The sequence below is a fragment of the Silurus meridionalis genome, chromosome 25 (assembly GCF_014805685.1).
Source record: "Silurus meridionalis isolate SWU-2019-XX chromosome 25, ASM1480568v1, whole genome shotgun sequence".
In the NCBI taxonomy this organism is placed as follows: Eukaryota; Metazoa; Chordata; class Actinopteri; order Siluriformes; family Siluridae; genus Silurus; species Silurus meridionalis.
The window spans coordinates 12,153,157-12,170,051 of NC_060908.1; the positions used below are offsets into that span (position 1 = coordinate 12,153,157).

General features: G+C 38.2%; 1 protein-coding gene across 10 annotated transcripts in view; it reads right to left on the minus strand.

Annotated features, from left to right (window-relative positions):
- Positions 1-376: 376 nt before the first annotated feature.
- Positions 377-16,895, minus strand: part of dab2ipb (DAB2 interacting protein b) — a 160,770-nt gene continuing 144,251 nt past the window's right edge. For 7 of the 10 annotated variants that reach the window (XM_046838900.1, XM_046838904.1, XM_046838905.1 and 4 more), the window contains 10 exons: positions 15,031-15,175; positions 14,657-14,893; positions 14,331-14,532; positions 13,229-13,407; positions 12,254-13,127; positions 9,819-9,941; positions 8,225-8,427; positions 7,161-7,283; positions 5,006-5,093; positions 377-3,443 (listed from right to left, as the gene is read on the minus strand). In XM_046838900.1, coding sequence (XP_046694856.1) covers positions 3,276-3,443; positions 5,006-5,093; positions 7,161-7,283; positions 8,225-8,427; positions 9,819-9,941; positions 12,254-13,127; positions 13,229-13,407; positions 14,331-14,532; positions 14,657-14,893; positions 15,031-15,175 — 2,342 coding nt within the window. In that variant the 3' untranslated portion in view covers positions 377-3,275. The remainder of the gene's footprint in view (positions 3,444-5,005; positions 5,094-7,160; positions 7,284-8,224; positions 8,428-9,818; positions 9,942-12,253; positions 13,128-13,228; positions 13,408-14,330; positions 14,533-14,656; positions 14,894-15,030; positions 15,176-16,895) is intronic. The other 3 variants (XM_046838901.1, XM_046838910.1, XM_046838909.1) reach the window with 1 other exon arrangement.

The window sequence follows — 16,895 nt, forward strand, 5'->3', positions numbered from 1 at the left end:
TCTTCAGTTGGTCTTCCCTCATGCTTTAGGGGTTTCCACAGGGAAATCCTTCCTTCCAGTACAACCCAGAGATTGTGTTTCTGCATTGATTGGATTTTTCACATTGTTTGTATCATGTGATTGTTCCCTGTGATGGGTTGGGCCCTGTTCTGGGTGTCCCCCATTTTGTGCCTTGAGTTCCCTGGGATTACCTCCAGAGTTCTTGAAAACCCTGTGTAGGATATGCAGTATAGAAAATGGAGCTATTGATTGAAAGTTATAGTAACAATAACCAAGCCTGGAATTTCTTTGATAAATAGCTCCAAAGCTTTTTGCCTCGTTGCGCAGACGGACTGCAGAACGTTATGCATAAAATCAAGACAAGAAAGCAGATATATAAAATATCTAAATAAAACTTTTAATCATCCTAGTTGCCAATGTACATTCAATTGCACAGCCACATATTCATAGTTCTTAACATGGACATATCTCTCTGTACATTATTGTTCTCGGTCGTCCTTCGAAAGAAGCCAATACTTTAAAACATACTTACAAAAGATTTCTCTACAAGGATTATATAACATAGTCTCATTCGTATAGAGATCCATATGTCTTTTGACGAAGCTTATATACCACATCGACTGCTGAGAACAGGTGCGTGTCACTGAGATATCGGACGAGATAGAGCTAAACAAGTAGAGGAACCCGAATCTTTCGGTTTTGTGAATGCTTTTTGTATGCGGCACGATTTGATAAGAATCAACACAATGACTTTACCACTTAGCAAACGGAGATATTTTGAATAGATTGTCATTTGGCAAGGCCTACAGTTCAGTTGGATGTAAGCGACGGAAAAAATGGGCTTTAAGCGTGGCTACAGCTTGGCGATTAAATAGTGCTTTAAATGCAACTGCAGCACATGTTTATTTGTATGCTAGTGGCTACAAATGACAATTTAACGAAATAAAGCACCACAGATATCAATTTGGTTACAAATAAATCCAGAAAGTGCTTCCATTTCAGGGCAAAGAGCACCTTGATTTTGTCTACATAGTAATGAATCTAAAGTAGATCATCACAGTGTGATTTTGTATACATTTTTACCTCACACTTTTTGATTTGCTACACAATTCAGACTTCTCCTCCTCCTCTAATTTCTTAAACCAGATCAGCTTTAGAGAACACTTTACCAAAGTGACCTTTTAGCAAGTTTGTCAGCATTTAGGGGTCCAAGCACCAAACAGCAGCTCGAATCCAACTGTAGGATTTGAACTTATGACCTTTCATCTAGTAGAACCACCAAATCTATTGGGCTACTGCTGCTTGTTTATCCATTTTTAACACTAATTGATCTTATACTTTCCCTCTCAAGGAGGACGAAATATCTTTTTGAGAAAAAAAAAAAAGTGCATAGGCTTAATGGGTTTAACAGGGCAGAATAAAATGGTAGGTTTTTGTGCTTCTGTATTCTGTAAACTCTCTGGATATAAACTGATCTTTTGCAACATGACCACAACGCGTATTAATAAATCAGCGGGACGACTGCATTCACGACAGGATCTTAAAAATAAAAAGACACATGGCATTTAAACAGCAGTAACATTATAGGAAATGGATTCTCTAAGTCCTATCAGCAGAACACATGGTGAAGTTTATAGATATCTATATATTTTTTTATATATATATTTGATTTTATAGAATATTTACAGGACACAGCTGTTGTCTTGCTACAGCAGACAGACCTTTTCTTTTTAAATAGCGATACCATTTTCATTTCTGAGGTTTTGGGGTCCCCAAAACCCAGGCCTGATGCATCGCTAGATTATTTGCAGTCGAATAAAGACAGGTACATTTGTCTCCCATGTTTTTGTAGTGGTGGGGGTGGGGTAGGGGAGAAACAGCTGAATTAAAGTTTCAGCAACACATTTCACCACAGTGCGTGTCATAACTGCGTGTGGCTCCATAACCAGTTATGAACCAAAAAAAAAAAAAAGCCTTATACGCCGAGGGATTTTGGACTATACCTGGCGCAACAAATGAGCAAAAAAAAAAAACACCACTGCCTTCAAAAAAAGAAGGCACAGAAGTGAGGACCAAACTGTTCTGGTGGTGCTGCCAAGATCATACTGCTCGTTAGCATTTTAACTGATACTTTCATGGCAAAAGTAAATAAAAAATTGTAAAAAATAAAAATCTAATTAAATCATCATGAGTCAATGGACCCCATTTTAAGCATAGACGCTAATAAATAATGTATATGACCAGGAACTGACTGCACCCATGGCGTCTGGAGTCATTAATAAAGTCTGGATGTATCGACTGAATAAAGTGAAAACTATATACTGTGTATGGAGGCAAAAAAAAAAACTGCAGAGTAGAAAAAGAAATCGAGCCAGGAAAAGGCGTAGCTAGCAGGATAAAGTGTAAAGTGCTATTGAAACTTTAGAAGGTGATCTGCTTACCGTGATGATCGATTCAATTTGATTAAGATTATTAATATTATGACATATCATTGGTATTAAACTACTCCACAATTCCTTTTTTAATCACAGAAGTGCTGTGCGCACGTAGGACCTGTGTGCAGAGTACATACTATATAATATATATTATATATAAGTAACTGTTTTTTGGCCAGGAATTGGTTTAAAAAATAAATAATACTTCTGACTCTTTACCATACAGACACAGATCAAGGAATAAAGGAGCTGCAGTTCATTTCTCTTTTTTAAGGCTTATCATGTCAATAGCTCACAAAGTGCACTATGTATGGGAAAAGTGGAGTGTTCTGAGAGAGTCCAGGCCGTGTAGATGAAAGAGTGCAAAGCAGCACTTGATGTCCTGAAGAAGCTTGGTATTTCTGTAATACAGAACGCTTCAAAGAATGACCTCTTCCGACGGGATGTTTTCGGCATTTCGCACTCCAGCTTCAACAGCTTGAAGCTTCCATATTAATAAAGCAATGTACCTGTACCAGTATGTCCGTTTTGTTTAGTTTTTTTCATGTAGATATTTTTACTGAGAGAGATTTTATGTACGTCTAGTGGTTTGTCCTAAGCTAAAGTAGCAGACACTACTGCTCGGTCACAGCAACAATTCTGAGGTTTCACTCGTGTCTTCGTTCCCCAAAGAACGAAACGGTTCATCTTTCTTCCAAAAGAACTTGCATGGGTTCAGGAGACAGTCCTTCAAAAAAAGAGAAATTTCAATTTCTCTTCCAGTGACTTCAAGGATGGGTCTCCTGTCCCCGTCCGTTCTCTCAGTCCGGATTAAGACATGAATGTTTGTCTATTTTGGCTTCAGCAGTTGGATGTGTTGCGAAACTCTCCGTTCTCAGTAATCTGTAGCTTGGTGGGGTTGGTGGGCGAGATGCCGTTGCGCGTCTGCATGCTGTAGCGCTCTTTCAGCTGAGACAGAGCGCCCATGAGCCTCGCGTTCGCCGCGTCCAGAGACAATATCCGTTTTTCCTGCAGAGAAGAGCAAAAATGAGAAAAATGTGGTGCCTGAAACAGGAGTAGGAACAGTTTATGAAGCTCGAGAGACAGAACGGTTCCTGATCATTAAAAAGGGAGTGCCCTGAATGTGATGTTTATATATTTATATATATTTTTTATGAGCTTTATGCTGGTTTGTGCTGCTGTGGTTGAAATTGATTTATTACCGTATTTAATAAATAAATAAATAAATAACTATGTTCAATAGTAGTTATTAATGGTGGATGGTAAAACACTAAGTATATTTCTCAAGTATCTGCACTTTATCAGAGTATTTTTACTTTGGGGAAACTAATGCTGCACTACATGTGTTATGTGTAATATATAACTTTCTGCTACACTACATTTCAGAAAAACATTTTATTCCTTGCTACTTTGAAGCGAATACACAAACGTAACCCTACGGTTCTTGCAATAAAATATTCAAATTTAGTTTTCATAGCTCACAAATCAGCACTTTTGATTTGGATACCAAAGTACCTTTAAAAGCAAGTCGTTTGGATTTTTACACAAGTAGAATTGTTAAAGGAAAAATAATTTCATTAAGTAGGAGGTTTGTACTTTTTACTTTTGTAAGTAAGAACACTGAAATCCTGGAAAACTGGGAGTATAATACAAATGTGAACAAACAGACAATGAAGAAAAATTGTCCAAAATACCTTCATCTATTCAATGTTACTTGGTTTATTGTTTTGTTTTTTTGGTTTTTTTTTTTTTTATCCCAAAAATCACAATTCAAATCGTTTCAATAATTATTAATGAAAATGAAAGAAAACTGAAAAATCATGTTCTATTTCAGCTCCAATTTACACAATACTCTCAGATCTTGCTTCATCACGGTTCCTTTTTGCATGTTGGGTTAGAGCTGGAATACGTATCATCGTTTGAACCACACCGTTGCTGACTTCACAAATCTGATTGTTCAGAAAGGCGTTGATGAATTTTCCATGTAGATCTCTAGTCATGTCTGCTCTCAATATATTAAGTTATTGCTACTATAGCAGCAGCTCATTCCTGTATGAGACTGGTTAAAGATCTACATCGTCTAAGCCTATAATTAAATAGATAAAAAAGAAACTGTCATGTTTAGTTCCTTTACAAGTTGATTAATAGAAAAGGTGTGTGGAAGTACGAGGCATCTTTAAAAGTGAAAAAACTACCAGCGTTAATTAATGTAACAAGATAATTAATGTTAACGACTGGAACCTGGGCTTTACTTCGAGAGATTAATTGATTCGTTATACAATGGCTCAGGAACGAACCAGGGACCCCGAGGGCTGTGAAGCGTCAAATTCCACCTGCTGCGCCGCTGTGCCTCTTGGCTTATTATTCGATAATACATTAGTACTCTTAGTGCAGCATTTCTTTCTTTATAAATTATAATCAGCTGATTTTAGGAAATGGTTTGATGTGTTGAGAGAGATAATTAGACTTCACTAAATGAATTATTATTAATAATAATATCAGTGCATTTTTTTTTTTTTTTACTTGCTTTGTAAACATTAAAATTTTCAGACAATTTAGACATTTCATACCTGTGCGTCTATGATTTTCTGCTTGGAGTCGACCATGGCCTGCATGTCAGCGTGATCCTTTTTTAGCTCATCTTCAACAGACATTAACCTGCAAAAAACCACACATTTTCAGCGCTTATTATTTGTCTATTGTTCCACACAGACACATCACCAACAAACTTTTAATGATTTATAAATGTAAAAGTTTTATTCCTAATCAATTTAATCCTGTAAAGCCGCTTTGGGACAAAGCCCAAAGCACTATAATACAAACAATAATTGAATTTTATTGACTACAGTATTTGGAGATTGTTCCAAAAATGGGTTCAGTATTTAGGCAAATTTACTCTGTTTATACAGGAGACACAAATAATCTCAGTAAACAGAGACTAGAAAATAACTGCCAGTTTTATCCATCCAGACCCTTAGAGGACTGGAACTAATGAAAAAGGATACTCTGTCCCAGTATGTAACACCATTTTTTGTTTGTTTATTTGAGACTATTCTAGTCTGTTGCTTTTTTTCACCCATAATGAGTTCCCAGTTCAGTTGAGTACAGGTCAGTTCAGCAAACCATACAGAGCTGAACATTTTTTTTATTTTTTATTTTTAAAATTTGTTTTTTTTCTATTTCCTTGGTTCCCGATATTTCCCGACATTAAAAAAAAAAAAAAAATGTAACGTGATGGAACTGTCAAAAACAGGAATCATGGCTTTATTTAGAGCACACAGCAAGAGAGAAAAATGACAATATTATGTACTGTAATAAATGTTTTTTTTAACGAGGTAAATGAAGCACTCCTCATCATGTTCTTGTACTTGTCTTACTACTCAAGTTTTTACAGTCATGAGAACACAGCTGTCGCTTAGCAACTGCAAAATCTGGACAGCACGTATGACTGATGCTAACAATTAAACAAAATGTTAGGACAGAATAAATGCAGAAGCAAAATAAGCTTATCAGAATGATGTATGTGTGTGTGTATATATATATATATATATATATATATGTATATCTCAGGATGATGTATATTTACCTCAGAAACTAAATATCAGGATGATGTATATTTACCTCAGAAACTAAATAATATCATCAGGATGATGTATATTTACCTCAGAAACTAAATAATATCATCAGGATGATGTATATTTACCACAAAAAACGAAATATCAATATTTTTATATTTTTTTTACCTGAAACAAAATATTTAAGGATGAGGTATTTACCTCAGATGTGCTGATAAATGACTAAGAAATGTATGTAGTGAACACCAAAAGAGCAGGTTCTTATTTCTGAATATTCTTCTTTTAAAATATAGTCATCTCAACATATATTAACATTACAAGCTTTCTTATTGTTTGCAATGTTTGTGAATATTTATATCCTGGTTTTGTATATGTGCTAAATCTAGTTTTGTTGTACTTCACAAACTGCTGTTTAATTTACTAGCAAGTTGCTGGCTAGCTATTATCGTAGGTAATAACAAACAGCCTGTCCTGTCCAAGTCATGAGCTAGTGTTTAATTCGGCTCTCTTTTTATCGTCATTAAATTTAAGATTGTTGATCGGTATTTGTAATTATTGTTTTTGGGACACTGGGTTTAACCTATTTATAAAAAAATAAAAAAATAAATAAAACATCTGTATTAAGGAGGTCAGTATTTCCACAACCCCCTCCCGATCTACCTCTTGCTATTTAATATTTAATATTAGTGAATATTTATACCACTGCGCTGTTGAATTCCCAGATCTGTTTGGTTAGAAGGCCTGCCAGTAGTAACATTGGTTACATATCAATGTGCTCATTTTAACGTCATCATCATTTTTTAGTTCAAAGGGACAAAATGCACATAATTTAAAATGTTTGACATTGTTAAGCATGGTGCTTTTTAGGATTATTGACATCAAGAGTATTTTAAAACAGTCTAGAGAAGGAGAGACTCTTGATAGCTGCTACAGTGTGCTACAGTGATACAGGTGTTTTGAGTGACGCGCACTTCAAGAGTGGAAGAACATCACTGGAAGTCGACAAGAGATCAGAAAGACCTTCAACAAACTCAATCCTCCAAAATTTAGAAACCATCCGGCAACTTGTGCATAATGATTGTCGGACAACAATCTATATCATTGCTGCCATTGTTGGTGTGTCATACGGAACAGTCCAGGCAATACTCACATGCTATATGAACATGCGCTGTGTTGCTGCCATGTTCGTCCCCAGACATCTGACCCCAGAGCAGAAGGAACACCGTGCTGAAGTCTGCCAAAAACTCTGTCAGCGTGCCGTGGATGAACTGTCCTTCATGTCGAGGATCATTACCAGTGAGCAAAATTAGGTGAAATTAGAATTAAAAAATTAGACCCTGAGAAGAAGCAACAGTCTTCACAGTGGAAGAGCCCATTAGCTCCACAACCGAAAAAGGCGAGGCAGGTCTGCCCTCAATCAAGTGCATGCTCATGGTCTTGTCAGGTTTTAAGGCGTCTGAGGGAGGACATTCGGCAAACGCGACCGGATCTGTGGTGCGCGAAAAAGTGGATCCTCCACAATGCACCCTATCACCGGGCTCTCCTCACACGTTTCTCACTGGAAACAACATGATCTCATCATCTGCACCCACCCTACTTGCCATATTTGGCTCCTGTGGATTTCCCCCCACTTCCTGAAGATGAAGATCCAGCTCAAAGGTTGCCATTTTGACACTACTGCAGAGTTCAAGTGCGAATCGCAGAATATGCTTGACACACTTCGAAAAGAAGACTTCCAGGATATATCCAGAAGTGCCAGGAATGCTGGGAGTGCTGTTTTGCTGTGCAAGGGGACTATTTTTAAGGTGACTAGGCCTAATTTTATTTACACCAATCATTTAAAACATTAAGACCACCTGCCTGATATTGTTAGTCCCCTTTTGCTGCCAAAACAGTCCTGATCTGTTGCATTAACTTATTCAGCAAATTAAGCTCGTCTTTTGGATCAGACTATACAGGCCAGCCTTTTCTCCCTACGTCCAACAATGTGTCTCTGCCGTTCACCACTGTTCCTTCCTTTGAGCACTTTTGATAGATACTGACCACTGCAGACTGGGAACATCCCACAAGAGCTACAGTTTCCGAGATGCTCTGACCCAGTCGTCTAACCAACACAACCACGTGATTGCTCAAAAAACCCTATATACACTGCAAATATTTAGCCACTGGAACAGAGTATACAGTACATTCAGCATCTGGTAGACTGTGACTCACCTACTAATGATGCTCTTCATCTGCAATTCTTTGTCTTCCTGCTGGCGGTGCAGTCTCTGCTCAGCTTCCTCCAGACGGTTCTGGTACTGCAGCAGCAGCTGCTGAGCCTGATCGTCCTGACAGTGCAGCCGAGCCTCACACTGCTCCAGCTGCTGCACACAGACACGCAACTGATCCTGCAGCAAGGATATTTCTGCCTGATACTGAGAAAGAGAAGGAGATCATTAGTAACATGCAGTAAGTAAACACATGAACACATGGAAATGTCCTGTTATCATAGTTTATTTACAGCCCCCTCTGAAAATACTTTAACAGCAAGTCCAATTTATTTTTTGTATACACTCACAACACTTTTTGGGTTTGAGATTAAAATATGAATATGAGATGGTTGATCAGAATTTTAGCTTTCATTTCCTGTTGCTTACATCTTTATATTAAACAACTTGGAACACAGCAATTCTTATTTAAACCCACACATTAGGCATGAGGCATTACCGGTATAATAAACTAAAAATCCCTGAAAAAGAAAGAACCCACTGGTAAACTAGCATGTAGTTTTCCAAAAAAAACAGCAGTTGATGACAGAAACATTGTGAGAGCTTTGAATTAAGACCATAAAAACCTTTAGGTGACCTCACCAATAAACTCCACAGGGCAGGTATGTAGAAACCACACTCCACTATTTAAGAAAGCCTTTGGAATAAGACATATTGCAAGCAAGGGACAAGAGGTGCCATGTTCTAGGTTGGATAACACGTCTAGATGTAAATATCAAGAAATGAAAGCTTAAATGATCTCTTATATTGTCGTGTTCATCTTCGGATCTGAAACCCAAATATCTTCATTGTTTCACAAAAATGATAATAAATCGCCTTTGGACTGTAACATTGCTATGGTTATGGTTAAAACAGAAGGAGAGAAGCAAAACCTTGAGTTACAGCAAACATGATATTCAACATATAACTAATTCAGCATCCGATACACAGTAAAAGATACTGTTTGATAACAATTAGAGATGATACAGTAATTGTTTTCAAAAAATGTCTTCCACTTGAGCTTCCTTACAGCTCAGGTCTCATGTTCAGTGTCACTGTTGGAAATGTTTATCTAGCATCCTAGGTGTTTTTTTGAGTAGTGCCACTGACCCATATATGAAAAATAAAATGATTTAATTTCACTATGTAGTAGGGCTTTGTGAATGAAGACATAGATACTCTTCAGAAATACATTTTATTTATGAGGTGCCTGTTCTGTCTCTGCATTGTCAACTCATTCTTGCAAGTTAAATTAGACTTCTGATTGGTATGTAAAAGCTTTCCTGACTCACAGACATGACTTTATTGTGTATCACTTTGACACAATGAGTTTAGCCTTTGTTCTTTCATCAATGCACTGCTGCTGGAAAAATGACATTTGTTTCCTTTCCCCCCAAAAAAGAATACCAGTTAACACATTTAAGATCTATGGTTAAAATTTGTCTTAAGTATTTGTCTTTTTTTACAGCCTAATACCTTATGTGTTCATTCATAATGTTAATGCCTTCGTTATTATTGTAGAATAGTACAAATTGAGGCGTACATGTTAAGACTGTTACCTTCTCATTGAGTATCTGATCCTCCCTGCGTGGATCTGTCTCCGTGTCCTGCTCTAAGTACGGCACATTCATTAACCACGCAGCCGTACGATCCAATGCACTGGGGATCACTGGGGAAGGTGCCTATATACACACACACACACACACACACACACACACACACACACACACACACACACACACACACACAAACAAACACAAACACAGTATTAAAGCATCCACCAAATGTATGTGTACATGTATGTATGTATGTATGTATGTATGTATGTATGTATGTAAGTGAAAGTTGTATATTATATAGATTCATCACACACAGACTGAAATATTGAAAGTGTTTATTTTCTATAATTTGGTCATTTTGGCAACCCACCCATTCACTATCTCCAAAAATTGTAATACTTCATAAAACCAATCAAAAAACATTTTTGGTGAATTGTTGACCTGGAAATTATGTTTATTTACTGTATATGTACTCAATACTACTTCTTAAATAGTGAGACACAATTTAAAGGCTCAGGAAACCTTTGCAAATGTGTTTGGATTTAATTAGTTGATTACAGTGTGACACCACGAGTCTCCAATATTGAACTTTTTCACAATATTCTAATTTTCTGAGATTACTAAAATACTAAATTTGAAATTTTCATTAGCTATAAGCCATAATCATCAAAATGAAAAGAAATAAACACTTTAAATATATCAGTCTGTGTGTGATGAATCTATATAATATACAAGTCCCACTTTTTGTATTGAATTACTAAATCAACTTTTTAATTATATTCTAATTTATTGAGCTGCACCTCTGTGTGTGTATATATATGTGTGTGTGTGTGAGTGTATATTGTAACTATATATATTTGCACAATTGCTTGCTACTATTTGCACTTCTGGTAGATGCTAAACTGTATTTCATTGCTGTGTACCTGTACCATGTATTTTCGTACTATGCAATGCTAAGGCTATCTATCTATCTATCTATCTATCTATCTATCTATCTATCTATCTATCTATCTATCTATCTATCTATCTATCTATCTGTCTCTCTGTCTGTCTGTCTGTCTGTCTGTCTGTCTGTCTGTCTGTCTGTAACAGTAAAATTCTTTTGTGTTTCTGACTCACCAAAGTTACTTTCTTAAAGTATTTTTTAAAGCCATGAAATAATGTCCTAAATTACACAGTCATCTGTTTATGGAGAGATACTGTATGGCCTTGGTAACCTCACAGTCAATAATACAGAGAGAGAGAAAGAGATGGAAAGACAGAGATGTTGGTGGTGCCCCAAGGTTTCCATCAATCATTCAGGCCAAATCAATCAAACCCCCTGAGAGAATCCAAAGCATTGAGAGGAAATGCCCTTCCTGTCCCCTTCAAAGTACAATTATGATCATCGACAGCAGTCCATATGCTTAGGGCAAAACCTCAGACTGCATTTACAGTCATTTACTGCAGGATGTACATCAGTAATGGAGGAATAGTTCCTTTAATACATGCTATTATAAAAACTATGGGCAATCTGAGCCTGCAGAGAAGACTGCAAGGTTCTGTGAATAGAATATTAGCAGATATTTCAGGAAGTAATGCGTTTAAAGATCATTGTTAAAAAAAAAATACAACTTTGGGGTAGAAACGGATTCATGTGGACCCCGGAACGCATAAATTGGAAACAATGAATGTGTGCAAATCATGGGCAAAGTAGTTATGATGTTCACTGCTCAATATAAAGGAGCTTGATATTATCTGTGCTCCTGTAAACACAAGCATGTGTACACACATTTAGAGAACAGGCACATTCAGGTCTTACATAATCTCTGGAATTACATATACATAGGAGAAGTACTGTTTTGTTGTTGTTGTTAAGGTGTGTTTGGTTTGTTAAGTTTTTAGAAAAGGCATGTAAGCGTATGCTTGAATTTTGCATTGCCACTGGGATCCTGTGGGATGCAACAAATATGGAAAATCGAATGAGGGGGGCAGTGTGTTGTATTCACGGGATTTATTTTTTCATCCTTAACTGACTGGTCAGTGTGGTTTGAACAAGCAAAAACAGACAAACAAATGTAAAAATCCTTTCGGTCAGGTTTATATGTGTACAGATATATGTACATACATTACTTTGTGTTGTAACCCAAGCTAGCCTGGTCCATCATGCACATCAGGCATCTAGTCATACATTCAAGCATCTAAAACCTGCAATTTAGATATAATGGAATATTTCACGTCAAAATGATAACTTTCGGCTTCTCCCATTAGGGGTCGCCACAGCGGATCCTCCGCATGTTTGATTTGGCACATGTTTTTACGCTGGATGCCCTTCCTAACCCAACCCTCCCCATTTATCTGGGCTTGGGACCGGCACTAAAAGTGCACTGGCTTGTGCCTCCCTAATGGCCAGAAGTGTCTCATGATAAATAGATAGAAATGGAAGAGAAACTAACCTTGTGCTGTGAGCGTTGCTTCACCTCAGGGCTGTCTCCTTTGGAAGACGAACTCTGCTGACGAAGTCTGGCACCACTCCCTGGCCAATCAGGTGACGAAGAAACAGCGCTGCCACTCGAGGGCCGTGGGTAAGGAGCAGAGCCCAACATGCTGGGTGTAGTCCGTCCACGGGGGGGAGCAGCTTGCGTAGGTGGTGGTGGCTGGTCAATTCGACGTTGGGGCCCGGCGCTGTTTTGCCGTGGCACTGCAGATTGGCATCCTCCATGCTGTGCTTCTGTAAGCGAGAGCTGCCTTCTTGAAAACTCCCCTGAGCGTCTGGCCAACTCGTCCCCAACCCCACCCCCATGGTTCAGAAAGCTAAGTTTCCCACACCCAGCCTCCTCATTGTTGCTGTGTGAGCTAAGAGAGCTGTGACATTCTGAGCCAGAGTCGCCACCAGTTGGCACTCTTGGAGACAAAGGCAATCCTGCTGCCATCTGGTACACAGGGTTTTGGAAGGACAGCGGGGCAAGGAGCTGAACCGGCCTGCCTGGCACTACCTCTCTTTCTATACTTGTTGACTTCTGCCCCACCTTCTGGAGTGTGGGCCCTCCAGATGGGTTGCACTGTGGTGTCCGGGTGTTCCAAGCCACCATGTGCTTCTCAACAGTACCTTCTGTTGTGACCGGGATAAGTTCCAAGGTCCTGGTGGCCTCCTGTAGGTCCACCATGGACAGGCTTTTAGCTCCATTGGACAAGCCAAGTTCAGGCTCATTGGCCTCCGAGTAGCTGGAGCTGCGGGCTGGTGAACCATGAAGACCTGAGGAACGTGTCACGAAAAAGAGATCCTTGTTTTCTGGAGTTGGTGAGGGGAGACGGGTGAAGTCAACAAGGCTAGGAGAATGTAGGAAAAAAAATGTAAGAACCTGTTATTTGTACCTTCTGTATGAAGTATAACATGTATGTTTATGCATGTATAAGTGTTCATGTCTTACCCTGATAGGTCACTGTCCATGGTCATTTTCTGCAGGCTAGAAGAGACGCTGCACCCAGTGGGTGGAGGGGACGGAGCACTATCAGAAGGTGCAGCCACCTGAACACTCGATGGATTAGTCAATGCTGTGTGAACATCTCGGAGGATTCTGGGTAACGGACCTAGTTTGGAGGTGGCAGCCTGAAAAGAGACGAGTCAACAGAAACATCAATCAACTTTAGCAAACGTATTTAGCCAAATTTCACGAAAGACCATCAACTGTAGAAACTGCGAAGGTGCAAATATCTCCGCACCTCATAAACTATAAAATGTGTGCGCGACTCACTTTTAAAATACAGCATTGAGAAGTGACCATAAGAAACTGGCAAAGTTCATTCCTCTATGACACTCATTATATTAGAACACAAAAAAGGCTTGTGGATTTCCAATTCAAGCCTTCTGAGGGCAAGCGAAACCCTTTATACTGCCAATGAAAACTGTGAGAAGCCTTGGCTGAGACTGACTCTCTGAAGCGCCAAGACTTTTTCTGAGGTGTTTGAAAATAAAAGAAAGCTCAAAATGTTTGGCCTACTTTAAATCCTTAAATGATTTAAATGGCTCTGGTTCTGTGGAGTTTTTTTGTGAAACAGAAACGTTTCATCCTTTAAAGTGATCAAAGCATGTGCAGAGTAAGAAAGAAAGAGAGAAATGTTCTTGAATCCATCCTATGAAACATACCACGCAATGCTGTACCACAAGATACCCAATGGATTGTTTGTGGATCAATTTTTGATTTTTTAAAACTATTAAACAGTGAAAGGGGGAGTGTAATGGATTTCTCATGTCCAGCTCAACACCTGTGACTAAAAGTGATACATAAAACAGTATCCATAATTTAACTCCAAAGTGCAACTGTAAGAAGTTTTCTTTTTGGAGGCTAAAGTTGCTTCAAGGTGATAAAAGTTTGTACTTCATGTACTTCAGGGGACGGATAATGGAAACAATGTCAAATTGGGATTATATGGTGTGTAACCCTAAACCAAACCCCAGAACTTCAGAGTTCAATAACAAAAGTCTAAAAATGAATTACACATATGCTCTAGCAAGGGACCAACAGCGCCCACCTGATCCATTTGAGACACGACCTCGGCTAGTAAAGAGTGCAGCGTGGAGAGTTCACGGCCAAGATCGATGTAGCCTTCAAAGCCGGCCGTGTTGGAGATCGTCTCGGGGTTGGAGATCTCAAGCAGAAAGCGCTGCATGTTGGTCCACTCATGCTCCAAAAACTGGTTCATGAAGGACATGTACTCCTCCTTATTCCCGAACCTTGCAGACAAACACCATTTGTATCATGTTACAAATATTATCATGTTTCAATTCAGAGAAAGCCTCAAGCATCCACTGAATCTTTTCATGCAGCTAATAATATCAGTATAAGAGCGTTACCCACTTGGTGAAGTTGGCGAGGTTCTGCGTGACCTTAGCGATGAGTGTGAGTGTTCGAGCCGTGCGTTCATCTGGATATTCTTGTGTTAGGTTAAACAGGGACGGGGACATGATGGCCGGACACAGGAAACGCAAAAACAATGAAGCACTGATTAGACGCTCGCTGATGTCCGGACGCCCACGGTTACTGCATTCCTGCCTCCAGGAGGCAAACACTTCTTTTAGTTCTCGTGGAAAAACACTGCAAAAATAAAATAAAATGCTTTTAATGAAATAAAGAATCGGAAAGAAATATGAAATTACAGTCGATTTTATAAGACAGAGTGAGAGTAATTAATGAGTATATATTAAGAAAATCTCTCCTTTCATTTTACTAACCAGTAGGAGTTGATGATTTTGCAGAAGGCAAGCTCACAGCACATCTTCAGGTTGCTTTGGTGTTCAGCAAGATCGCCGCCTGAACATTTGGACTGGTCCACTTCGCAATTTTCATCTGACTCATACAAAGCTTTTATAAACTCCCCTAGTGAAAGAAAGTAAGAGCAGAGTGTAAAAATGAAATAAACGATCTCGGCGTTCAAATAAATAACGTTTTGTTGTTGTTGAATAGATTTATTGCAAAAGCTTTGTACTGTAAATGTTGCTCAATAGTTTGGCAGCTAGGGGGCTCTCTAACTGTTTCTCCTTCATTATTACATCAGAGACAACTGACACATGTATTTTCCGTGTTGTGCGAAAAAATGTATGTGACTCATTGTGACTAATATCCTACATTATAAAGCATAAAGGCTGCGCACTGTAACTGAAACACTGTAACTCTAATGTAGTTTCATGGTCCGATTTTGCAGTATAACTTATATAGATTGTAATAAAAACTAGATATGAAAAAAGTTAAGTTAGGGTTAACCTGTGAAAAAAAAAAGTCAAGGATGACAATAGAAAGAAAAAAGAAAAAACCCCATCAAAGATGCTAAGAGGAACTAAAAACAGAAGTCATTGACAGTCTTGGACACGTCACCAGCTCAGAATATGATTAGAATGAAAAGAGATATAATATTTTCTGACACAACGAAAGTCAATTCTGCATATTTAATCAAACAGAAACTGATCTGATTTCTAGCTATGTAATACATTTTCTTCTAATTGATCATAATAATCTGGAGTTTAAACATATTTGAAACATAATACAAAACTGCAAATTATTTGGTACTCGGGTGTATTTGTTTTAATAAAAAAAAAAAAAGGAAACTCAAAAACTACATCCTAATTGGACAGTTTAGATTAAGAGGAAAATATTAATCCAAGCAGCTGCTTATAATTTGCTATATAATTTTATAGCATCACATCTTACATCTCAATATTGTGCCAATGAAGTAAATTTTATTATTTATTATATCATAACCAATAAACTGCTTATATCCACTTCCTTATGCTTAAAAAATTTATAATAATCTGTAATGATGCTGTAACAGTCTCTTGTAGGTCCCTGCTGGTGGCACACTGTTTAGTGGACACCATTAAGGACTAATTTAGTTTTTTGAAAATTAAATGCTGGTATCTACTGGACAACAATAGGGACCATTAGAAAGGAGTTTAACCTCGTGTAACCCCGAGCAGAATATAACACAGTGTGTGTACTGGGATTGACAAGTGTCACATAGCTGACGCTCAGCCACAGAGAGTCATCTGGAGCTGATCATTCTAATGATTTTATCTGTTTCAGTCGCTATTTCACTCATCTGCATGTAAAAAAAAGGTCTCCCTCTCTAGTAATCAGAACACACACACACACACACACACACACACACACACACACACACACAGAAACAGACAAGAAGATATTTAGGTCCTGTCCTTGTGTCGTCCTTTCTGTGGCTCTGAGTCAATCTTGAGGCGTGAGCTGTTCAATAATTCAGATGAGCGTCACGAGTCGCTTTAATCAGAGAAAAACAGCTCTACATTATTCAACGCTGCCAAATGTGGCCCTAATAAAAAATAAAATAAAAAATTAACACCCCCCACTATGGATTTTTCTCTTTGTCTACCAACTACTAAAAACCAACTACTATTGTGTGATGCTGCCTGTATTATAATCCAGAACTAAATTATACAGATTATTCTGGTCACACTGAGAATACAGATTCAAGATTCAAGATGTGAAATACCCAGAACATATTATCAGTGTGCTGGGCGTTACACGCTGTACCCTGATAATGAAATCTGAACCGATTTTGATAAAACAA